The sequence below is a fragment of the Tauraco erythrolophus genome, chromosome 2 (genome assembly GCF_009769465.1).
Source record: "Tauraco erythrolophus isolate bTauEry1 chromosome 2, bTauEry1.pri, whole genome shotgun sequence".
Lineage (NCBI taxonomy): Eukaryota > Metazoa > Chordata > Aves > Musophagiformes > Musophagidae > Tauraco > Tauraco erythrolophus.
Window position 1 is genome coordinate 86,711,503 of NC_141466.1, and position 25,869 is coordinate 86,737,371.

A 25,869-nucleotide genomic window follows, 5' to 3' on the forward strand; every position below is an offset into this window, starting at 1 on the left:
TCTCGCACTTGACTTTTGTTAATCTGGGTAGCATGGCTTGTTCACGCAATATTTCAATATGGCTGCATGCAGTATATCAATCTGTGATGCTATATTGCTATTCAGAATTACCACCTGCATAACATGTTAAAGAAAAATAAGAGAGATTTGTGTTTAAAAAAAAAATCGGATTTAGCTCTAATGTATAGTACATGTTGTACTGTTCTTTTATGTATTCATTGCTTCTGTTCAAAGTTGGTTTTTGCTATATGTTATATATCAAATGCCAATTAGTTTGCATGCAATCAGCTGTTTAGTTATGGCAGGAAAGAGATGTCTTGTGTGCTTTTCACTGAGTTGTATTAGTATTTCCCACTGTATTAATTTGTGATTCCAACTGTTCCAGGGGAAGGAACGTTAAACAGGTTGTATTCGTTGTTCTAGGATTTACAAGAACCTGAGATGAAGTGGCACTGTGTGTTTTTTAGGACATCTTCCAACCCTACCCATGCCAAGGCCTTTAGCTGAAGAACATCTGCCCCATAGTATTCTTGTGTAGAAGTTAGAAAAATAAACATTTGGAGGTTGCCTGTTACTTTTGAAAGAACCTAAGCCCACGTGCAGCTCCCTGACCTAACTCTTGTCTTTATTTAACTCTAAGCAGCATGTGGCCCCTCACTAGGAATACTCCTTACTGCTCCTCAGACAGGCTTTGCTGAGAAGCAGTGTCTTCCAGGGCCATATCTTCTTGGCTGGCCCTTCTGCACTCCAGGTTCCGACTCATGAATATGGCGTGGGCCGGACCTGCCTCTCGCCGCGGCTTAGGTTCTGTAGCATCTGTTGCTTCACAGGTCTCAGTGAGTTGCTGGAAAGAAAGGAAAAGAAAAAGTCAACTAGTTCAGGAAATTTTTAAGTAACACTTCAGCTATTTTTTGAAGTGACAGGTGAAAAATGTTTAAAATTGATTTAGGAACATCATTCTGTGAAACGGCAAGGGATTCTTAACATGCATTATTCACAAAGGACTTCTGAAGAGGTACTTGTCACACTTTGTGTAACCCATACATTTGGAAAGAAAAACAGACCAGGAGCTAGAGGTTTAGTACCACAGATGTATATGTATAGAGAGCTGTAAAATAATTTGGATTGAAAAGGACTTGTGGAGGTCATCCAGTCCAAACTGCTGCTCCAAGCAGGGCTGACTTCTAAGAATTTAAATGGGGTTGCTCGGGGGCTTGCTTTATACACCAAATTTTAAATCCAACTTACAAAGAAACCTTTTCATCAAAACTGGAATGCAATTATCAGTCTAAAAATATTATGTGCAGTGTCACCCCACTGTAAGAAGTCCATTAGTATAAAAGCTTTCCAGAACTGTGCTGTGTTAACGTTTAAATAAAACACTTCCTCCCTACCACTTTCAATCAAATAGGCACCTGGACTCTGAGCAGTTACTTTGGCCAGGACTCACCTCATCTAAATTTAACCATGTGGTCTTATTTTATCATCTAGGCTGTCAATGGTTGGTAGAGAGATACGAGTGTCCCAGGGGAAGGTTTCTTTGAGACAGCTGTAAGGATGAAGTAGATTGTCCTCTCCACTGAATAGAGGGGCCACACCCACAATCTACTGAGGCTTCAGGCCCAAATTTCAGATGGCTTAAAGTTAGACGAGGTGAATCCTACTGTTAGTACTCGCTATTGCAGATTGGCTGAGTTCTTGAAAAATAGGCTATAAACTCTTGAGAGTTGGAATTACGGTTTGTCATCTCATATGCTCAGGTGTACGTGTAGAAATATTATTAATGCTCATTAGAGTAATAAAGCAGGATTGGACCCAGATGAGTAAAGTGTACTCAACTTCTGTGGAAGTTCATGGCAAAACGCCAAGGACCTATACCATACATGGTATTTTTTGATTGAGAGCAAAATACACACAAGGCTAAGGAGCTTTTTTTACTTGAGGTTTGGAGAATTCTTTGAGAATTATGGAAGCTATACACAGTTCAGAATGACAGTAGCAGAAAAGTGTTTTGAACTTTCCAATCCACAATCTTCCCCTGTTGCCAATTTGGTTTCCATTTTGCTAGGCCAAATGCAAAAGTCTGTCTTAATTATGTTGTCACTCAGCCCCTAGTTGCCATCGGCCTTTATCCATGTCCATCTTCTCATGTTTCTGTTCTCTAGTGCTGAGATGAAAGTTTCAAAATTCAGGAAGGCAAATGATGGCAACCCAAGTTAAATAAATATACTTAAGTAGACAATAAAACAATAACACTACTATGTGCATTGAAGTTTCCAGGGAAGATGGGAACAGAACTGGGAGCCTACTGCGAAGAGGGCTGGAAGTTCTTTGTCTGTACTGTTTTGCTGTTAGAAAATGCTGAATCACAGGGCATGCAGGTTTCCTTTAGGAAATATTTCCTACAGACTTCCTTTGACTAACCCTTTCGGTAACAAGGTTTTCAGGACCTGGATTGAATTTCTGGTCAGAGAGAGGGACAGAACCAGCGCACTGTCCAGTGGGAACCGTTCCTCTTTGTACAAATAATTAGGTCCTGCATAAGCAAGCAAGGCAGAAGCTATTAACTCTGCTTATGATGGTGCTCATTACCTGGGCTGCAGAAAATGGAGACCTAAGTCTCTGGTCTGAGTGAAAGGAAGAGGGACTTTGCAATTTCAGGTGCATGCTTTCTAGCTAACCTGTCAATTACTTACAAATACATCACTCTCATATACACATTAATATTTAACAGAGTCATTTTCATTGTGATGCAGCAAAATCCAAAACAAATACCAAAATCCTGACATTGTGTTGGAAAAGACTATTTTCTGACCAGTGAGAAGGAAGAAACCAAACAGTGGTGCAGACAGTTCAAGAACCTGATAGGAGAACAGTACCATAGCTCATGGTTAGTACTGCTGTTCTAGCTTCAGCCTTACCCGAGTTCCTTGACTTGCTGCTCTAGCAGATGGACCCATAGCGATATTCATACTACTGGATGACTGGGTGTCACTGGTGTTACCTCCATCTGCAGCCGAGAGCCCAGAAATCACCAAAGCACTTGAAAAACTTCTCTTGCCGAACAGCAGGCTGAGAGTTGAGCTGGTGGAAGAGGCCAGACTGGACCTGAGCATTGCTGCTGCTCGGTCCTGCACAGTCAGCTGGCCAGCAACAGGAACAGCAGGGGACTGGGAAAACACAGATGTTGCTGAGTTGTGGAATGACAGCTGACTACTAGAAAGCCTTTGGGCAATTTCATGGGCAGATGTAGATGTTTGGATGAAAGGCTGGCGGCTTTCTGCAATTGGTCCAGAGTGACTTGAAGCAGGGGGCCTTTGGTTTAAAGCAGTGTGTGCCTGGACGGACTGACTCCTGGGTTTTCTCCTGCCTTTAAAAGAAAGATTAAATATATTTAAGTAAGTGACATCCTGATGAACTCCATGCTATTTACAGTGTCCTGTGTGTACATATTACTATTGGCACATTACTACTGGTTTTATCAGCATAAGAATCCCAAGAATAACAGAAATAACAAACTGCTAAACCTATGAACCTTTCTGCATTTTCCACGACAGGGGTTCTGGTCTTTGGTCAGAATAGCTCCAGTGGTTCGGCACTGATTCAAAAGAGAGGAAGATGAGAAGACACTTCAAGGAAAGTACTCTAATCACAGGCTCACACCTATTCTGCCACGTACATTTTAACCTGCCCAGTGAACGACTGAGCATAGTGTTGCTCTAAGTCCAGACTCCCCTCCCCTTTGACAACCATACTAAAGTACGAGATGTTGAATATCCACCTTAAATGGCTTGGTATAATTAAATGCAAAAATAAAAAGCCACACCTGTGAGTTAAAACAATGGCACATTTAAAAGAATTATCCCTGCATATGGGGAATTTGAGAATTCAACCAAGTATTGTGGTGCACACAGCAGTGTGCCCAGGTGGCCAAAAAGGCCAATGGGATACTGGCGTGTATCAAGAATAGTGTGACCAGCAGGAACAGGGAAGTGATCCTGCCCCTGTACTCGGCACTGGTGAGGCCGCACCTGGAATATTGTGTCCAGTTTTGGGCCCCTCGCTTTAAGAGAGATATTGAGCTCCTGGAGCGAGTCCAAAGAAGGGCGACTAAACTGGTCAAGGGGCTGGAAAATAAAACTTATGAGGAGCGGCTGAGGGAGTTGGGGCTGTTTAGCCTGGAGAAGAGGAGGCTGAGGGGAGACCTGATTACGGCCTATAAATACTTGAGAAAAGATGGTGGGGAGGTAGGGGAAGGGCTCTTTACATTAGTGATGGGTGATAGAACAAGAGGAAATGGGCATAAGCTTAGTCAGGGGAGATTCAGGTTGGATGTTAGGAAGTATTTCTTCTCTGAAAGGATTGTCAGCCACTGGAATAGGCTGCCCAGGGAGGTGGTTGAGTCCCCATCCCTGGATGTGTTTAAGAATAGGGTGGATGATCTACTTGAGGATATGGTTTAATGGGGATTAGGGATGGTTGGACTCGATGATCTCTAAGGTCTTTTCCAACCTAGAAATCTATGAATCTATGAAGTAGAAGACTACAGCATTCAAGCCACAAGACAGTTTTTAGAACTAAAATTAAACTGTCTCTGAGTTTCAAGAGTGGTATTTACAGTGCATCACAGACTGAAAAGATGTGAACACCTCTAGTTTGGGTTGTCTACTGGAGGTCTGAGTGAGACCTACATAAGGCTCTTGCCCCATTCTGTGAAGCATCTCAATGCAGCCACTGTTGGATATAGAGAGTAGGTGAGATAAGCTATTCTGACGTGCCTAGACAACTTCTATCTCCCTGCACACCCCCATTTTAAACATTTATATCAACATCTTACGTCATTCAAACAAATAATTTCTGCATTTCTGATGCTTGCGTATTTGAATAGTCATAGAATGAAAAATAAGTCAACTTATTGGCCAGTGAACCCACCAGACACCTGCTTGCACCCAGGCACTCTGCAAATGGCATGCAGTGGGCTGCCACACGCCACAAGCCCCGAAAGAGTGTACTGTTTCTGCAGAGAGGCTCTAACCCAGGCTTACGCAGCAAATACGTGGTCCCGCGAGTGCCTGCTTGGCTTTTTTGCTTTCCAGGAAACTCCAAACGTTAACACAAGCTGGCATTTTGGTTTCCTAGCTATAGCTGTGGAGTAGAGAGTTGATGCCAGAAAATCTGTTGAGAGCCATCAATGCAGAAACAAGTTTTGCTGGCAGGCATTTCCAGGTTGTTGGTAATTTTTTTTTGCTCTGTTTTTGCCCCAATACCTGAACTATGGAGGGGAGGGAAGAACTGAAATTCCTCCAGATGCTGAAATTTTGCAGGCATAAAAGAATATAAATCTCATACCATCTTCTAGAAAGGTGACTGCTGAATTAATGAGGGTTCCAGTAATGCAGAATTTCATATTCAAACTATTTACATTATATAGCTAAAACATGCTGGGTTACGTCCACAGACCCACTTTCCATAGGCTGGTATCATTAGCCCCATTTTTCAGGTGCTGAAGCAAAGAGAATTTAGGTAACTTGGCACAGAGTCAGATGGCAGAGCTGAGCCACAACCTAACTGGACTAAAACCTCGTTGGTTTGCCAAGCACTGGCCACCTTCGCACCCCACTTACAATGTACCTTTAGTTCTACATTTATACTCCAAACAATAAAAAAATAATTTTCCTAGGCTGGCGTGCAAAGCAGCATTCTTGGTAATAAGAGCCCCAAGATCTCCGCTTGAGAGCAATGGGACAGATGGACGTGGCTCCTGTGTGCCAGGCTGCCAGCGTCCCCTGTGCTTTGGACGTGGTCAGTGGGGAGGGCGGGTGCTGCGCCAGGGGTCAGGCTGCCCTGGCAGCCCTGCGCACCTCTGGCCTCCGCAGGGATTCAGGTTCTTCAGACTCCGGGGTTTTGTTTAAGTGCTTTGCTTTCTACGTCTGACGGTTACTTTAATATGTTACCCTTTTAAAATAAAAGGAACAGACTGGAATGAAGAACAGAGGGGCTGCGGTGTGTTAGTTTGTGCAGGGGCTAACGTGGCCAAACATCTGCTTGTGATTTAGACTGCCAAACTGACCCCTGTCCAAAAGTATTCTGTATTCATCCCGAATGCAGTGGTTAGAGTGTTGGACAGGAGACCACCCGCGTCTACACATAAATAACTCTGTCCTTGAAAACACTTAGGAAACAAAGGCTGTTCTATAAACTGCATCATGAAATAAGGATACTTGGGAGGAGAACCCCACACGTTTCCAATGCTCCCGATTTTGGTCGCACTTTTATATCGGGCTTTCATTGCATTTTGCAGACGCAGTGGCACCAGGCTGCAAAATGAAATGTGAAAACATTAAATACGCTCGTTTCATAGATTATGAGTCTAGAAGGGATTGTTGGCGATCATCTCGTCTGCTGTGCCATGTAGCATGGACCATGGAACTTCCTGGAATTAATTCCTGTCTGGTATTACTAATTACTACGATTATTTTTAAGAAATGCGTCCAATATCTCCAGTCATGGAGAATCCATCTTAACCCTTAGTCACTTGATTCACTGTTATTTACTCTCACTGTTAAAAACGTGCACTTGATTTCAAATCTGAATTTGTTTAGCTTTGTTATATCCAAGTCTGCTCGAATCAGCTGTCTTTGGTCACCTTTTGTTGCCCAGGTAAATATTGACAGACTATGATCAAAGCATCTTTTACAATATAAATTGTTTGAAAGCTCTTCATCTTTCACTACAGGATGCACTTCCCAGATCTTGGATAATTTTTTGGCTCTTCTTTGAACTCCTTCCAAATTAAAAATGTCGTTCTTAAATCAGGGCACTAGGACTGTGCGTGGTAGGTCAACAGTGTCCCAATACAAACCGGACATTTCTTTTTTCATTTCTACATTATTGGCAACTCTGCCTTTATCTATATAGTGACGTATCGAGACCACTGTTAGGATTTCTTTTGCTTCTAATACTCTTTAAAAGTAAACAGCCACAAACCCACTTTCATCTTTTTGTTCCTAATGGTGCTAGCCAGAAACTTCTCCTTGTTCCATTCTCTTTCTCTTATCAATGGTCTCTCAGGACTGAATACTGATTTACATTTGCTATTTTCCACTTCCTTGCATTTGTTGTGCATTTCTTCATTTTACCTCAAAGCCAGGTTGCTTTTCTTAACCAAGTGTGACCATCTTTCTTCATTGTGGTTTTCTGGGCACCCAATACCTTCTTTTAAACAACTCGCAATTAACTTTCATTCTTGTATGGCAAGCTCAGGATCATTACTTTACAATTAAGTTTGCCGTTCTGATTACTGCAGTGTCAAGTTATGAGTATGCGCATGGGGATTCCATGCACAGAGGGATTCCTCTAACACTAGACTCAATTAAAAGCAGCAGTTATTTTATTCTTACAACATGATTTATATTCAGGGCAAGATTATCTTTAATGATAGGTCAAAATGATCTAACAGGAAACAAACAGGTGTCATACCCGTCTAGTTGTCTGCTTTAATTTATGCAGTAATACCACAACCTTTTGAAAGATTGAGTTACTTGGCTTTGCAAGTCCTGATCTTCACAGTGACCCACTGCTAAACTTAATGTGTATTTCCGGTGGGAAAGCCAGTAGTTCTACCTTGTGAATATATCTGAAGCACTCTTGAATCCATAATTTAATACGAGAAGGGCTCAGTTGCTAGTTGACCGAAAGACTGGCAACATTTAATTTTCTCCTGGTAACTGCTGTATAGACATAAGAAGTTATTTCCGATTTGTTTGTTCTCCACATGCGCTGATGAACAACCAAACCAATTCCTCAAATAAATCGTTATGGCCCTTCCAAAATAATTAAGATTTTTGCATACTTTCATTTCTGCTGTTCCCAGCCAACAATGAGCACAGATTCACTGTGGTACAGGTTCCCTGCATCGCACGTGTGAACTCCCTCCTGTCTGCATTTCTCATTCCAGCATTGTTAGTGGCATCTCCTAGTCCAAAAGTTACACATAAACGAGTTTGACAGTGGAACCTCTGAAGTATCACATTCGTCTTACCCTCTCCCAGTAAATACCTGGAACAGTATCAGGAGCCCATCTCCTACATGTGCTTGGTCATTAGGAAAGACGAAGCTTTCTTTCTAAAAATCGTTTTCCCCTGGCTATGAGCACACCCCAAAAGCATCCACCTACGCAGCTGCTCAGGAGAAGACTACAGAAAAAGCCAAGTAAATTTTGCAGATACCTGCACGCTGGTGGACCTCTTGAGATGAGGCTTGCAACTGAGGGGTTCCATCTCTAGTGGGCTGCGAGCTACTGCTCTGGCTTGAATTGCCTGTGGAATTGTTGCCAGACGAAGATCCGCCTCCACTATCTGCCTCTTCAACGTTACCTCTCTCGTGGTGAGCTGCATGGCAGTCCTTCCGCATTCTGTTTGCGGGAACACATGCATGGTCAGCCATTTATTATGCATGAAAGTTTGTGCCACCAATGTTAGGTGCCCTCAAAATGTGTAATTGCACTCTCTGATACCACTGCAGGTCTTTTGACGTTTTATGAGATGACAGAGAGGATGGTGTGGTAAGCTTACTTGGAACAAAATTGTATACAATACAAACCAAACCTTTCTCTGTCTGCAGTAAGTGGCTTTGGAGCCCTGCAAGACCTTAGGAGACTCTATCTAATGTTACAGTGGTCTCTAAAGATCAGCTTTTGCATGAGGTAACCAAGTAGCAAAGAAGAGGAATGCGCTGGAGGGAGCTCCAACCATTCCACCCATTCGAATGAGCTGCATGGTGGGAAACTAGCATATTAAGCCACTACCATTTAATCTTGGCATTTTAACATAGGTCTTAGCATGCAAGCTGGCTTCTGTAGTCTCTCCATGGTCCCCTGCCTCTCCTCAGCCACGGTGGCCATAGGGCAGGTGGAGAAAACGTGACAAGAGTCAATTATTGCTGTATGAAAAGTGCACGTAGGAACGAGAGATGGAACGTGTCAGATACTGATCATGCACACCTAGGGGAAGGTAGGCAGTTTTAGTGGATAGTAAGTACATTTTTAGATGCGTTTTGGTCAAGAACAATGACTTGGAGATAATCATGCATACTGCTGAAGCTTTGGAGCATAACCCACCAATAAATTTACTCATGTTCTGACATGTCACTGAGTTACAGAAAAGATACTCTTATTTACAAGGCATAAACAGCAAATTTCCCTGGAATAAGGGCAATGTTTGTGGCACTAAGTGATTTGATAATGAATCTTGTTGAGCATGTACAAGGCTTTGCTTAAAAGCCATGAAGGAGTTAATGAATTTGCTTTCTGCTACATCTGTAGGGCTATTTATTCTGAGTTATTTGAAATTGATTTTTTACTCATAGATAACAATACAGAATTACTCTCTTGTAACAGAAAATACAGTCGAACTGAGACTGCAGGGTCTCTACCTGCATAGCCAAAATTTAACACCTACCTTAACCATTTGGATCTGAACCACTTTTTAATGTTGTCCAAACTGACAGGTCCCCCCCAAATGTTCCTCAGTTGGCTGTGTGTCCCAAGGTATGAGGTGGTTAAAGGCGAAACGTACATTGGATATCCCAGTGGCTGATCACAGGAAGAATTAATTAAGTTCCGCAAGACCTGTTTATTGTTCTGGATGCTTCCTCTCTCCGGGTTACGATTGCGTAGGAAAATCAGTTCCTGCTGCTGCCCAGCCCAAAGCCCTCTGACGCACTCCTTGTTGACCTACAGGTAGGTTAAAAACACGTGGACCGTGTGAAAGTGTTTGCTAGTTAAGATGCAGAACTATGCAATCTAGGTAGAACAGCAGTAGCTGTGCGTGCAAACACCTCATGTCTTTGCACCAATGGGTTTTATGAACTTTTGCAGCTACTGCCTGTAAAGCCTGGAATGTTATTTCAGATACACGAACATGTGAGTGCAAACTGGAAGTCGACTGAAGAGAGCTCTCTTAGCCTCCAGCCCCTACTCTGATAACTACAATCAACCTCTCCTCTTAGCCAGAGTACTCAGAAATAATATTAGTTACCACAGCCCTAAATTACTGCGATATTAGAAAGATGGTGTATGTACCTTGATAACCTTGAAGCTCAAGTAGCTTTTGTGGAGCATGATAACTTTATATTCGTCTGCTCCTTCATCTACCACATGTCTCAGGGTGAGCAGCTCCTCTCTGTTGGAGAGTACAGCGCTGCGCCAGGCTGGGTCCCCTTCGTGACAAATCACCACCTTCTCTTCAAAAGATTGGATGGCTTCATACAAAACTGCTGGGTCCTCATACTCATCTGGGCAGGTGAACTGGTCCTGGTAGTACAGGAAAAAGTATTGAAAAGGTCAGGTGTATTTGTGAAAACACAAAAAATAGTAACCATAAACAAAATCCTGATTTTTGAACGGTTGCCAGATGACCCCCTTGCCATTTGATACAGCATGTCTTTGGGGAGGTAGAACAACTAACTTAACAGTAATATAGAAAGGTACAATTTTTGTTTTATTGTAACCTGTTCTGTTCTCATGTCTCCACTGGACAAAGACACTCAGAGAATGCCAGCTTATCCACTTTCTTTTTATAAAGTGGGAAGCCACGGGAAGCAGAGCTTTTGAGCAAGCCGGAAGGAGATCGGAATCACCTGCAGGGTTCCACAGTTCTTGTGGAAATCCTTATTTTCATTCACAAAAAACCACCAACAAAAGCACAGACTGGGAATCCATCAGCGGATATCACAATATTGTGTTACTACTTTAGCTGTCATGCAGCAACACAGCCAGTGATAACATTCATGAAATTACTGTGTCAAATTCTCAGATATTAATTCACAGCAGTTCCACTTCCGTTACATTCAGAGCAATTATAAGTATCATGCATGATAAAAGCATACGGTACCAAATCATAACGTGCCAGAGCAAGAACAAAATCAGCTCCAAGCTACACGGGTTGACCTGAAGAAATTGGAGCAACTTCAATGGAGGTGTGCCAGATTTTTACAACTGAAAACAGAACGGGGTCAGAAACAGCCTGATGTAATCAAACAAACAGCCGTGACACTAAACCTTCACATCACTTTCCTCTCAGCTTTGTCTTTTAACATACGGAAGTGTTACATGTGTATTCCCTTGCATTAAAGGATTGATAAATTAGCAATGGAATTAGTCTAATAAACGTATTTCTTTTCAATCTAGAAACCTTCTTTGTAGTATCCACACCAGTAAAACATGAATGACCATTGGTTTTGTGTTGATGAAAAATGCAGGGTCAAGCTCTGCAATATGAATGGTTTCAAACAGGCAGCTAGGGGGTACGGAAAACAAGATCAAGTGAATGCAAAATAAATAAATGCCAAGCTTTTCCATTTTGCTTAAGAAGGAGGTTTCTCAGAAGAAGGCAACGAGTTCTCCATTTCCCTGTATTTTTTTTTTTTTTTCTTTCTACAGGTTCTAAGGTTTCCTGTGTTTCCCTAAGGAAATAGATAGAGTAGTGAAAGTTAAAAATAAAAACTGAATAAAGACCCTACCTGGTGTAGCTTCAGAGACATACGTATTGCTGGGGCAACCACCTTATGCAATAGATCCATGTCTGCAAAGACCCACTCATCTTTTGCCGCTATCCGGAAGTCTCCTTTGAACAGTGCATGGAGTCCATAAAGAAAAGAGTCCAAGCTGTAAGAGAAAGGCAGCAGTCACTCCCACAAGTCATTCCCGTCTTACCAAGCTGGACCCCTGCCAGTCACCGGCCACATGCTGAGCCACACAATGACTGGTGGCCTTTTGGCACGGGGTGAGCTCTTGCGGTGGGTACAAAGCATGGGTCGCATCGCGTATTTCTAATGGGAAACCATTCCCCGGGGTAGGTGGTTTTCCTTCTGCTTGCACTGTAAACGACTGGCCACAAAACAAGTGTGGCACCTGGAACAAAGTATGTCCTAAGGATGGGTGGCTGAGTCACGGGTGCGTCAGGGTGCTGCTTCTCCACGGCTGTGCCAAAGAGACCAGGTCAAAGAGTGCCAGCTGCTCTGCAATCCCTGCACAGGCAGCAGAGGCTGCCTTCTCATTTGAAAGTTCATTGATTGCCCCTGTTACTCTTAGTTGTTCTCCTAAGGTAAAAATTAAAAACAAAAAACAAACCAGCTGTAAAAAATATTTTCAGCAAATCTGAGACTTTCGTCGTGAAACTCAAACCCAGATGTGAACATTAAAACAGATGTGCTAAGAATACTAAGTTTCAGGAACTGTTTAGCAAACCAGGTGAGAGCATGAATCAAATGACAGGCGTTTCGTACGGAAACAATGAGCCCTAAAGTAAATATGCACTGGGTTCCTTTTTTCTAATATAAGAAACTAGATGTAACCAGTTCTGCCTGACCTTGGACGACGGTTTGCCTGGACCTGAGATTTAAGCGAGAGGTAAAAGGTACAAAATCGAGTAGTTGTTAGAAAATGGTTGCACGAGGGCTCTGTGAAGGGAAACACCCAGCCTCTAGCTCCAACCTGCACCCCGGATCACGAGCTTCTCACAACGGCACCACGGCCGCTTGTGTAATGCTGATATAGCAAGACTGCTGTCCTAACGCTGCTCTGAAGAAGTGATCCTGAAATTGAGGAAACAGACCATCTGTTAAAAACAGGCATCTCTTGCAAACCCACAGGACATGGTTTCGTCTACCTGCCAAGATTTTACTCACTCTTACAACAGTTGATTTTTTTCAGATTGTAAAGGCTCTGAGGAGAAGCTGGATTAATATGTCAGCGGTTTTCATTACCGCCCAGGTTTTCTCCAGAGAACGCAAAATCTTTCCACATAATTGAGCTTTCTTAATTATTTTAGGAAAAGAAAAAAAAAAAACCCACCACTTAATGTTTTTCTCTTCTCCCAGAGAAGGGAGAAGAGAGACTGGGAGACTGCTTGGCCTATCTTCAGCTCAGACCCATTCTAATTTTGCCCTTGGTGGGGAGCATATTTTAGAAATTAAAATGAAAAGATATATATGTCGTTACCAGAAAAACAGCTGGATACCAATTTTCTCCACGAAAGCACCGTGTAATACAAATCAACTAATCAGTGGGACCAAGGCCCGTGAGGAAGGCAGGGCTGCTGTCGCTGCTGGGAACATGAAGAGCACAGGGAAGCTCTTGCGAATTCTTAACTGATTTGCATTTACTAGTACTAAGTTACATATTAAAACATGCCTGTGTGAGACGGGCACACTCAGATCCTCGAAACATTCAAGCGCTGATTTCAATGGGACTTGTTATGAGTCTTGAAGGAGCGGGGTCCTGATCCCCACCGAGTTTCAATCAATCATCTCCACAGTTTAGAAAATGATAATATACCCAAATCCTGCTTAATAGCTAGGAAAGCCTTCCAATAAACAAGTTGGGGGGGGGGGGGAAAGGGCGGGTGCAGCCACTGTGGTGAAATATGGGACTATCTCTCCTTTGAAAAGGCTAGAAATCAGGAGGGGTCCTTTCGCTTGCCCACCCACTAGACAACATCCAGCACACATGGCTGAATCTTGGCCTGGAAAAAACCCTTCTGTATCTAAATAGTCTTCCCAGGACGAAACTGAAAAAGTTACCCTGAACTCTGCACCTAATGACGATCTGTAATACGTTTTTTCCCCACTAACACCCCCTGTATTTGCTCTGCAAAGTTGGCTGGGATGAAGGGAGGAGTAGGCAGGAGAGAGAAATTTTAACACCATTAGAGGCTCTCGGAGCCAAATCTGAACAACAGAGCAGACTGAGAGTTTGCATTCGCATCAGAGCATCTTACAGGCTTGAGCACATGCTAAGCAGGCTGCCATGAACGGCAGTACCTGCTGAAGGCAAGGCCAGGGCTCGGACAGCCCCCCAAACTGCAGATGAGCATCAGCAGCGGGAGCGGAGGGAAGCACGTACAGCTCTCACTGTGCTTAGTTAGGGCGGACTCATCCACTTCTCATCCCTCTGCATAATAAGTTCTCTAACCAGCATTTTTAAGAACAAATATGACTGCTACAAGGAGCGAAGCAGCGGTGGCAGTAGTTGTGACAGGCTGAGAGTCAATTATTTTCTATATCGTATTTTCCACCAGAGAGGTCTGGAGGAGATTGCTGTATTCACAAAACCGTGGACATCTTTTATTCTCCTGCCTCTCGTAATGAGGCTTTTGGGTACATTCTGCCTATAATGTGACACTATCTCAAACCATTACTTCTGTAACAGGCAGCCCTTAATCCACATAAGATATAGCTGTTGTTATTCTTCCCATTCTTATGCTCTCTCCTGAAGACTCTAATGAGCTTATAAGGAAGCTGTAAAGCCAACAGCTTTGATCTCAGGCCTGACTCAAGGTTGTTGCTGCTTCCTTGGCCCAGTTTTAACATACCTCAATTAGTAATCTGCTGTAGTTACACAGGCTCATTCAAAATATTTTTAAAACTAGTTAAGGTACATTTCACATGCCAAAGAAACGACATTAATCAGGAAGAGACGTAACTACTATTTCTGGCAACATTGCTAACCCTCTGAGCTAAGAACCCGAAAAGCTGCTGTCACAACTGTGAGCTATTTTAGAACAAGACTAGTAGGTGTGTGGGAACCGTCGACCCCTCGAACGTGCAGAAAGGAGGGGATTAAGTAGCACCACAAATACCAGAGGGAGGGCAACAGAGCCAAAGCAAATACTCCCTCCTACTGCACTCCAACAGCTGAAACTAAAGGCATTTGATGCAAGCTTGAAAACAGTGCAGATGAAGACTAATGAGCTGGTGAATATATCTGTGTATTCTGCACACCAAAACCCATCCTCTCTCTGCAGTTTATAGACCTTTCCATATGTTAACTGTAGATATATTTAAGGAATAAAGAAACATTCATGCCTGTGAGCTGGTAATGACCTGAATGTCATAGCACACCTGAATGAAATCTTTTCAGTGGTAGGCCCTTCTAAATTTGATATTTTAGATGACGGTGATTGTGAGCTGAGAGTCAAAACTTTTCTCCACTGCTTCTGCTCTGCTCAGCTCTGGCACTGTCTGCCTGAACTCCCTCCAGCAACGCAGCATTGCTGGCAGCATTGTGGCACTATGTCCTGCGCTCTCCACCTCTTTCCCCCCAGATGCTGGGCAGTGCAATGTGGTGCCCAGGAGGGAAGGGGCAAGTAGGGCCAGCTGCTTCCCTGGGCTTCAGTGTGGGCAGCGGTTCCTCCAGGCAGATGCATTCCTTGGAGTGACCCTCTGTCCACACAGAGTGATAATGCCCAGAGAGAGCTCAGGGAACCTGAGCATCCAGGCTTGGTAGCGTTGGAAGTATCTGATGAGAGATTTTTATATTTTTCCAAATTTGAAATGTATACTAAACATTTATTTATGAGTAGGTCTAGTGAATGAATAGGATTATTAAGCAATTTTTTACAAATACACATCTAAACGTATCACTCATTTGAATAAATGAATGGTAATGTCATGACATTCTTCAAATTGCATTTTGCGCAGGATGCCTCCTAATGACAGTTTAAAAAAGCAAATGATTTGCATAGCGATGTTCTGCCTTCTTAATGAATGCATTTATTGTGTAATCTAGTGTTAATGTTGGGTTTCTACTGACATTTACATGAACAGGTACACCGAATAATTATTTACATACATTATATAAGAGCATTTAAAATCTTGGTTTACACAGTGACATTTACTGATTAATAGATTAGACAAAATCATGTGTAAATGAGTGCAAATTGATAGTTTACATACACAATGTAAACTGGAATCTCAATTCTGCAGTATCACGTTACCTTTGCGTTAATATTTCTGTGCAGCAGTTGGATAACTGTCACTCCTCAAGAGACAATAAGGGCTACACTTAGTCTGGAGAAAGTTTCCTACTACCTGCAAGAAAGTTTCCTACTACCTGCACAGTTTCCCCTGAGAACAAAACACGGACCACAGAGGACAGATTCTTGGCTAGTTTGCTCACATTGGATGCATCTGAAACACGTCATAGACTTAAGCATGAGGAGAAGACTACAATGCCTATCTGGACATTACATCTCAAACTCCAGCTATGTTGTACACAAGATGTGTCGCAGCCAGAATTAATAGAAAGTCCCGAGATGAAGTTCAAGGTAATTTCTCAGTGCCTACCAGAGTAATCTAAATAATCTAAGTTTTTGTAGTCCAGCTTTTGAGTGTGACAGAGCATGTGTTAGGAGCGCCAGTCTCTTACGAAGTAAGCCAGCCCCCAACAGTGGATGCAGTACATGCAGTCTATCCCCCTTCTGCACACAACTGGCTGTGGGATTACCTGTTCCAACATCATCTCTGCAGAAAACTAAAAGCCTCTTCAGCATCAGCAGGCTCCAAAAGGTTCCCAAAATATCATGACACCTTTTCAAGGAAAAGGACTGCAAAGCATCACCTAAAGAACAACTCCTCCAGCTTCTGAGGTCTTTAAGCTCTCCCATCTGACTGAATGCAGACCTGCGACCGCCTGATGTCAGGGGACAGTGTTCCCACCTTGCTCCTTAGTTAATAATTTCTACTAAATTGTTTTTGTCAATTAAAATAAATATATAAATTTTCTAAGACAAGAATAAATGTTTTTCACCAAGCTAAGGTCATGTTTTGTAGCTGTAGCAATTTATAACTTCAATTGTGCTACTCAGATTCCTTTTTTTTTTCCCTAAAATCTTTCTGACAGTTGAAATATATTAAAGGTAATTTAACAAGGTGGGCAAGTGACACAGTTTTTCACAGTGAAACTTTTCTAGGGAAAGCTTTTGTGTAGCAGCACTGAAAAGGATACTGACAGAAGCTTCCACTTAATCCCTTTATGTCACAAAATACATTTAAAAATACAATGATTCAATTCTGCCCTGGAGCACTTTCTTAATAAAAAGATCAGGACTTAAGGATACAGGATTATACAGAGCAGATGCAGACAAACAAGGATAGAGCCGTGCAGTGCTTATGACTACGGCATTTTTGCCCTTCTACAGACCTTTTCTCCCCAAGAAAAGTATTTTCGAGCATGGAGTGTCCACTCACCAAAAGAGAGAAACTTATGTGGTTCAATGGTAATTTTCCAGATTTCAGAAAGACATGGTAGAGCTGACTACTGCAATTATTCTTAAAATCTTAACAGAAGACTTTGCAAATAATTATTCTCAACATTCATACTTTCCATGTTAAGCTTTGGAAAGTCTCTGATAACATTATCTCTTTCGATTAGCTACTGGCCATGGAAGCCAATAAAAATAGGTGACATTGCTATTGTATCTGTACTAGTGCCAAAACATTGTACTGAAGATTTTAAGATCCTGTGGAAAGTACATGCAATGTGATGACAGTTTTAGGAAGCTTTTGTGATATTTTTAGATGCATTTCTAATATCGCTGTGACATACCTACTGCAGTCCCAGATCAAATTCACTTTAATCTTTTCTCAAATAAAAATCACAGATGCACATCAACTTTTCTATCACGTCCCCAAACTCTAAAATTTGGATCATCCAAAAAAAATAGGGCAATTTTAGAAATATCAATGACTTACTGAACATCACACTAATTCGAGTGCATAGAAATGAAGGGAGAGGAAACTCAACCCAGAAGAAAACTACTACAGGAAGAGAATGTGCAAAGACTAGTAGAAAAGAGAGGACCAAAAGTCACTTTAGAAAGCAGAAAGCAGCAGCACACCAAGAAGTAAGGCATGTGGGCCACAAACATTCTGTGTGACTGACTGAAGAGGAAGTTACAAACAGACATTACAAACGACTCAACAGATAACAAAGCTAGAATGAATATTTAAAGGACTGTTTTATCTTACAGCAGAAAATGCATTCAAAATCACACATGCTGTCTTTGTTTGCTTGTTAGCAAGACAAATCCTCTCTAAGGACCATGTTGATAGAGGGCTAGCTAGCTTTATTCGTAGTTTTGTGCCAACACAGCAAGGTCACTTAGAGACTGTGTATTTACTAATCTTCTTTACTGTTACTAAACTTTTGTGAACACAGGAGTTCAAATACCTCTAATAAAAACCTAAAATTAGGAGAGAGGTTAGACTTTACTAAAGATTATTTCATTAATAAAATGCCTTATCTATAACATTAATAACTCAGGCTGAACACTTAGAACAGCATTAAGTGGTATTTATAAAACCCAAACAACTCAGAACTCCTAGAGAAAATGGAAGGATCCCTAGGGAAAATGTAAGGTGAAACACATATCCAGAAATAAACTTAACCAAGCATGTTTTAATTAACTAGACTTTCTAGGAAGGAGTGTTTTGAATGAATGAATGAGTGAGTGAGGTAGACTGAGAACAGACAAAGCTGCAGTCTCAAGAGACGCGAGGTTCCTCCTTCCTCAGTCACCACAATGAAGTGATAAAAGGAACATGGAATACTGCCCTGAGGAAGAGAGGACCCTTATGGATTTATTACTATTTAGCTAGCTAGATGTCAGAATACTTAACGGTTTCTTCCCCTTCCAGAGGAAGCAAGCACTACAGTAGCCAGACCAGGCATGAGTGAACACAAGTGATAACCATCGGTACCTATTCTTTCAATGCAAAATCCTGCTTTGCCCCATGAAATAACGACTGATATTAGTTATTAAGCAAATTACCAAAGTAAAAGATTTCCAGGATTGCCAGAAAACAAATTATTTTATGGAGGAAAGAGACTTTGCATTGATCTAATCTTCTGCTGAGGTTCCACATTAAGTGAAAAAAGACAAACAGGTCTTTGCACTAAAATGAGGAAAAAGGATTCCAAAAAATTACCTGATGGCCATATTGTGAGCTGCCGTTCCCAAAGCTCTTCGACCCAGTATACACAAGGCAAAGGAAAGTGTCACTAGAGGAGAATCCTCATCACTGTCCAGGTGCTACAAGGTTTTAAGAATAGCATGTTATTCCAGATGCAAATAAATACCATCCTTAAAAGCACTGCAATACTATAAATCGTAAAATTCATAAAATTTGCTTGTAGCTGGACTTAGACACAAAAACATTCTTTGCAATTAAACAGAACAAGAAGGAAGATCATTTCCATCAGAGGCTTTCTGCAAAGTGTAAGCTTATTTTGCCCACTGGCTAGAAACAGAACATTACAGTCTCGGGTGGTGAGATCCCAAGGGAGGGGAGCTTTTGTGGTGGTGGGGTTTTTTGTAGGTTTTTTTATTTGTTTGTTTTTCCATGTCTGACATTCTAAACCAGAGCAGATTCCTTATTGCTGAGAGACACTGCAGCTGGAGGCTGCCAAACCTCTTTTCATGGGACACAGTGCATACGAAACTCCCCCACAGACTCCAGAAGAACAATCTATTTGGAAAAATTTGGAGGAACACACTTTTAGTGAATAACAGTATATATCTAAATTGTATACCATTGATGACACTGACCTCACGTTTTAACAGCAGTCAAAACATTTCATTGACATTTACTATCTCAGGAGTTTCTTTACCGAAATCTTTGCAAAGAAAACCTTGCTATCAAGAAGGAGGAAAAACTGAAACAACCCCTCATGAATGTGAATCTTTAGGATACAGATTGTTATTTTTGTCCATGCAACAGGTAATTTCTCACAGCTCTCTTTGTCTCAAACTGAAGCCAAATACAATGGAAAATGTAGCTCCTTCTATAAATTACACCGATTTTCAAGGCTATGTGTACAGCGATGCATTTTTACATCTCATCTACGTGAACTTTACCTCTATGCAGTTAGTGAATTACAAAATCAGAGGTAAAAGAAAAAGACATTAAAAAATATACAAGTATATGTATGCACACTAGCGCAGGCACTCATTTGCCTTTGTAAGTCTAACTCTGCTAAGTTTCAAGTCTATTGGGCATCCCTAAATTTATATATTCTATTTGAAAGTCTCGGCCACATAACAAGTGAAAAAGCATCATTTAACAGTGGCTTTCTCTGCACCGTGCAATTCTTTGTGTGTCACAACTTGGGAGCTGAGACATGGAGACGGGAAAGAAAAGAGATGAAATATTCCCAGTAGGAGGAGATGGTGGGAAAGGCTCAGAGGACAATTCAATGAAAACAGTATCAATGTAATGATATGCAGAGGAACTGGTGGAACGGTATTCAGGGTTAGAGGCATGAGAAGGAACCAAAGTAGAGAAGAAACATTAATGTTCAGCGATATTATACCAGCTAAGGTCAGTGGTAGGAAATGGGATGTGCACTCAGTGATCCTGAAAGAAAAACCCACAAAGAACAGTGCATGGTGGCCAGGAAAGATACACTTCTCATTTTTTGCCATTATCAGCAATAATCAGAAAATTGAATCCAGGGAATATGCTTGTTTGAAACTGTATTCTGCCTCTGGGCTATTTTGAGCATTCCATGGAAATACAGTAGGGCGTTTTTGACAAATGATTGCTGACCGTCAGTAATCTCAGTGGCTCAAAGCATGTGAATGCGTAGCTGCAAACCTGCCCTTGACCTTCTAGAGCGGCGAGGTGATTTCACACGGTTTTGTGGCACGGTTCACACTTGAATTACGAGCTCTCAGAAGTGACCTATACTGGCAGTGAGTTCGTGATGCACTTCCCTGCCATTTGAAGACTACCCAAACATGAGCAAATGTTTGGAAAGGGTATACAAACATCCCCAATGTTTGGCAAACATACCCAAATACTGGCAACACCGATGACATTCCCTGACCAGAGCCTGCTCCAGCATTACTCATGTGAACACTTTGTTATATCCATGCTTTTTAGAGATGATGAAATTAACAGTGTTGGGAGTGTGCACAATAAGGAACTGTTTCCGTATTCAAAGACTAACCCTCCTTAAAACTCAGTTTTTGCACAAGGGTAATCTGAAAAATATGTTTTTTTCCGTTCCACAAAACATGTATTTTCCTTTTATGTTAAATCTGACAGCTCAAATGAAATAAACTGTATTGTATTAATTCTGAGCAAGCAAAAGAGTAACCATGCATCATTGAACTCCTATCCCAAGAATTAAAACCACTCCTGTTAAAAAAAAAAAAACAACTGCAAGCTTACCTCCACCCTTTTTCTAGCACAGAACTGAATCCAGTCCAGATAAACACTGCAGAAACTAGCTCTTGTTATTCCTTGGAGACATGGAACATAATCTTCATCTATGTTAATGTTAAACATTGCGAGGTCACGTTCAATATAATGCCACTTTGCGTAAGGCTGCAGTATCTTTTGGATGGATTCGTCTTTTATCCAGTCAAGGATTTTGGGAGAACTTGCTGTAAAGTATATTATACTCTGTTGACAAAACGTGCAAACGTTAGTCACTCTATCTCTGATTAAAGCAGATATATTCTACACGGAAGAAAATAAATCAAATAGGACCACACAAACTACCCATAATAGTACACATTTTTCATGTTTTTTACTGCTTGGCACCATTGCTTCACAAAACTGTTCAAATTAGAAAGATGATAATAATTGATATCTAAACAGCAGGCAACAGGCAAAGAAGTCACATTTTCAATATCCTTCTGCCTTATAGAAAACTTAACACAAACAATAGACTATGATAAGAATGCAGAGTTCCAGCATTCAAACACGTTAATTACTGAATATTAGTGGGGTTCTAGAGTCTATCGCTCTATAGACAGTTTATCTATAGATAAACTCTATAAAAGTTTAGTCATATTTTGAAAAAAGAGTAGTAGATGGTCACATGACAAAAACGGGACTCTCTTTCCTCCATGGACTTCCTGTTTTCTGTGGGACGCAGCTTTCCTAATTCTTTAACAAACAGTTCCACCACGATTTAACCACAAAGGTGAGATTTGACAGATGTGTACAACACAAGTCTGAAACCCCTTGTTTTAATTGCTGTTTTCTCTCTGCATTTAATAGCATCACTACTTTTGTTATTTGTCCATGAGGCCCACGAGGAATAATGGATTATTTCTTATAACATCAGGTTATCAGTTATCAGAAGCTGATAACTAGTGTAACTTAGTTTGCTTTTAAAGCATTGAAGGAGGAGCACCATTCAGCAGGAGCTCTTTTACCAAATGCAGAAATATTAGAAAGCTGCAAGACTCGTATATCATATCTGTGCATGGGTTTCTAAGTTTAAGTTCTTCTAACTGCTGTCTGGAACCAGTAAAATAATAATAAATAAAATAAAATAATCTATCCAAACCAAATTTTAAAAGTATTTTCAAAAGAATATGAAACTTACGAAGTTTCAGTGCTGCAAAGGAAAAGTGGCATCAGCTGGAAAGTCTCATTATCATAATGTTTTATAATTATAATTTTTGTTTAATAAAAGATATTAATTTAGAATTGGATTCCAAAGCAAATAAGGGGCAAGTGAACATGACTGAAGATGATGTAGTTCTACTTTACCTATGCAATGGAAATATTATTAAGCAAATACATGTATAAAATGAAAATACGGTGGATTAAAAGGACAGAAACACCACCAGCCTTTTTAAAAATCCCAGATGTCCTCCATAGTTTATCTTTTAAATTGTACAAAAATACACAAGCAAGAAGAAAATTAAGCTCCAGAGGAAAAAGACGAGTCAGACAGATAAATACCAAGGATGGACTCTTAATTTCTTGGCATGTGGAGAACAATGCACTCTTTAAAAAGGATTCATGCAGAAACAATAGAGCTGAAAACACAGCACTCAGCGAATGCAGACTTCTTGAATACTAAAAGATGTTTAAATAAGAATATATTGAGAAGAGATGGAGGAGGCACAAGGGAAAAATATCACAGTAGTTGGGCAGGAAATGATTTCAAAATATATGCAGAAGGGCTACAGTAGCTGACCCACTTTATTGGAGGAGAATAAAAAACCTTCTTATAGAAGAAATACAGGCCTTTCTATGCTGTCAATGAAACTGCAAATGAAATAAATACAGTAGGAATAAGATGCTCAGTGCAACTCATTGTTTAAAAGACCAATATGGTAATTATTCTTGAAGGATAAGAGAACTGAAACAAAGCATACATTTTCTTCGTTGATCTTCAAAATACAGTTTGCTTTTTAATTATTCTCATCTATGTTTACAAAGAAGCAGATTTAGCTGGGGAAAAAAACAAAAGCAGACTTGCAATCAGACATAGAAACAGCAAAAACTTCTGCCAATTAATTAAATTCTGCTCTTAGTAGCTCGTCCTAGATGTGTTTTGGGCACAAGTACATCCTCAGCTATATGGTAATTCGGAAATAACACGGTAAATATTTACAATATTGTAAGCTACAAAGAATAAACTAGAAGCACTCCAAATGCTCAGTGCAATGGAAGTGCAGCTGCTGCTGAAACTCCAGCCTAAGTGTTTTCTGAGTTTGTGATTCATGTGACCTGAATACTGCATTAACTAGAGTTCTTCTTACGATTACTTTCCAATGTCGTTGAAAAGAAAGTGGCAGGGCTTTAAAATGTGCACAGTGAAATTGCACAGGGTCTTTACAGCTCAATATTCCCCCATAAGAAAGAGCTGGGGAAGGAATGAATTCTCACCTCTGTTTCTGATATTGTTTATCTGGAGGTAAGTACTAAATAAACAGGATGATAGCTGATCTGATACATAATATAATCTTCTCACCTTCTGAGGCTGTACTAAGGATTTTACCAAATCTTATCAAAGCTCCTGTTTATGGAAGAAACTAATAACTTGAAGAATAGGAGAAGAAAATCTCCATACAGCTTTCTTTTTGGAAGTGTCATTCTAAAGAAGGGATCTGCAGAGCGTCCTTTCCCTTTGCTGCAGGGAGCCCCAGCCCAGGCTAGTATCGGTCAGGTTATTATCTTCTGTTCATCCTTCCCTAAGAAGGGAAGAAGATTAAAGGACTGACACCTTCCTAAGAATGAAGATCTGTAAAAGCAGTGTTATAGTCGTGGCTCAACTAAATCCAACCAAAAAGAGATTTGATTTTCACGCCTTCAAAGCCATACATGGTGAACATAACAAAATCTGCACGCAGTGGAGATGGAGCCACAGCATACCTCAGTAGCCTGGAGATCATTTAACCCACCACTCTTTTACTCAAAACAGGATCAATTAACCACATCTGTGTCATATGGGATGGGACAAAAGCTTGTCTAACCTGTCTTACCTATATCAGCTGCTTATCAGGTACGTTCAGAACAAGAAGCCCTAAACTACTTTTCAGTTAAGTTTTACTTCTCATGTGATGAACCTCACACTTTCCACAAGTCCTCTACATACTAATTGACTTGAAGGCACTAAAAAGTTCCAGTTTACAAAGCACAGTTCTTCACTGCTTTAAACTAATAAGCTGCTAATTTGATTGACTGGGATTTTTTTTCAGTCTCATTCACCATGAAAAGCTGAGTCATGTATCAGCTTGGATCACTTTATGTTCAGGTTATTCAGATTACCTTTTAAAGTAAAGCCAAAGCAATTGTAGCATTTCCAGTTTAAAGAAGGGTTTGTTTTTTTTAGTTTAGATACATTGCTAAAACCAATTTAATTTATAGCCACAAAACCAACTTCTAAAATGAAAAAATCATGCTCACATTCAGTTTTGTTTCTAATTAGTTAGTTAAACAAAGCAGGTTGGTTACCAGGCCCTCCTGCCTGTAAAATTATTTATGAAATCCCAGTCTGCATTTTACACAGTAATCGACTGCACGATCCAAAGCAGCTTTGCGAAGCAACGAGCTTGTTTTCACTGCATTGGCTTGCAAAAAAAAAGGTGATTAATTTATTTACAACAGGTCTCTCCCTGAGGTTGACAGGATTTTTACAATTGCAGAGATGTAAGTAGGAAGGAGATGTCAGGGATGGTTGGGAGCAGCATTTGGTTCTCGTTGATTCAGTAGAAGGCAATAAAGCTCATCAATTTCTTTGTTTGCTGGATGAGAAAGGCTTTGGCAGAATATGAAGATGTCTTGCTAGACTACAAGGTTCAACTATTTTGAAAAATTAGCATCTGTGTGGTCATTGTGATCCTAATAACAGTGCAAATATAGAAGGGTTGTAAATGAATTCCTGTTTTATCAATGGAATAAACCAACTTCAAATGTGTTGTAGTATATGTGTAAAACAGCAGGTAAGAAGGGGGTTTGCGCTACTAAAAAGTATATTTGAGAAACAGCTCTTCAGAGATTTCCCAAGAACTTTATGCTTGTTGACCCTTTTTTTTTTTTTTTTTGCCAGAAAAAAACAGTGGAAGGGCCAAGTCAAGAAGAAATAACAAACTGCCAGTGAAGTTTTGCTTTGCAAGATTGCTTCCTCTGATCTTATCGCTAGAGGATGGTAACTCACCTTCTTGATTTCTGCTTAAGCATGCCAGCAATTTTCTGTACTAAGTGGTCAGAAGCAAACATAGCAAAGGGAGATATGAATTAATTACCTCTATCTAACACAAAGTCAGACTGTTGGTAGTGTAAATGAACAAATACAAAGCCAAAAACTTCAAATGCTATTTTTCAAACAGCCAGCATTCGTTCTTTTTGACAAATCTGCCTAGGAATATAGTCCCCTTTACCAAAGACTTTACCTTTATATAGTATCTGATAAGTATTCTCCGCAGATCGAACACTTGCAGCATTGTTGCAGCGTTGTTATCGATGATGCTATATCCTTCCAGGATGTATTGGGTTCGCGTTATTTCCCATGTCAGCCATCGGAGGTTAAAGGCTGCGTTACATGACAACAAGTGAGGCAGGTGCCCAGGCTTACAACAGCAGCAGCCTTCATTGTCTTCATCTCCTTCTGTTATAGCTTCCACTTCTCTCTGCTGGCAATATGTCCCTTGGCAGTGAGAAAAAGAGAGTATGCTGCCAGTTATTGGAGGAGGAGGAAACAAAGGACTTCTTCCAAGCTGAAAAAGTATGATTGAAGGCTCTACGCACTTAGCAAAAATCTAATAGAAAGAGCTACGT

At 40.8% G+C, this 25,869-nt stretch overlaps 1 protein-coding gene across 2 annotated transcripts in view; it reads right to left on the reverse strand.

Moving 5' to 3' along the window:
• Positions 1-670: 670 nt before the first annotated feature.
• Positions 671-25,869, reverse strand: part of PCNX2 (pecanex 2) — a 152,441-nt gene continuing 127,242 nt past the window's right edge. For both annotated transcript variants that reach the window (XM_086627478.1, XM_086627483.1), the window contains 9 exons: positions 25,485-25,738; positions 21,016-21,249; positions 18,769-18,872; positions 11,521-11,665; positions 10,082-10,312; positions 9,459-9,733; positions 8,229-8,413; positions 2,922-3,370; positions 671-844 (listed from right to left, as the gene is read on the reverse strand). In XM_086627478.1, the coding sequence (XP_086483604.1) occupies positions 671-844; positions 2,922-3,370; positions 8,229-8,413; positions 9,459-9,733; positions 10,082-10,312; positions 11,521-11,665; positions 18,769-18,872; positions 21,016-21,249; positions 25,485-25,738 (2,051 nt within the window). The remainder of the gene's footprint in view (positions 845-2,921; positions 3,371-8,228; positions 8,414-9,458; positions 9,734-10,081; positions 10,313-11,520; positions 11,666-18,768; positions 18,873-21,015; positions 21,250-25,484; positions 25,739-25,869) is intronic.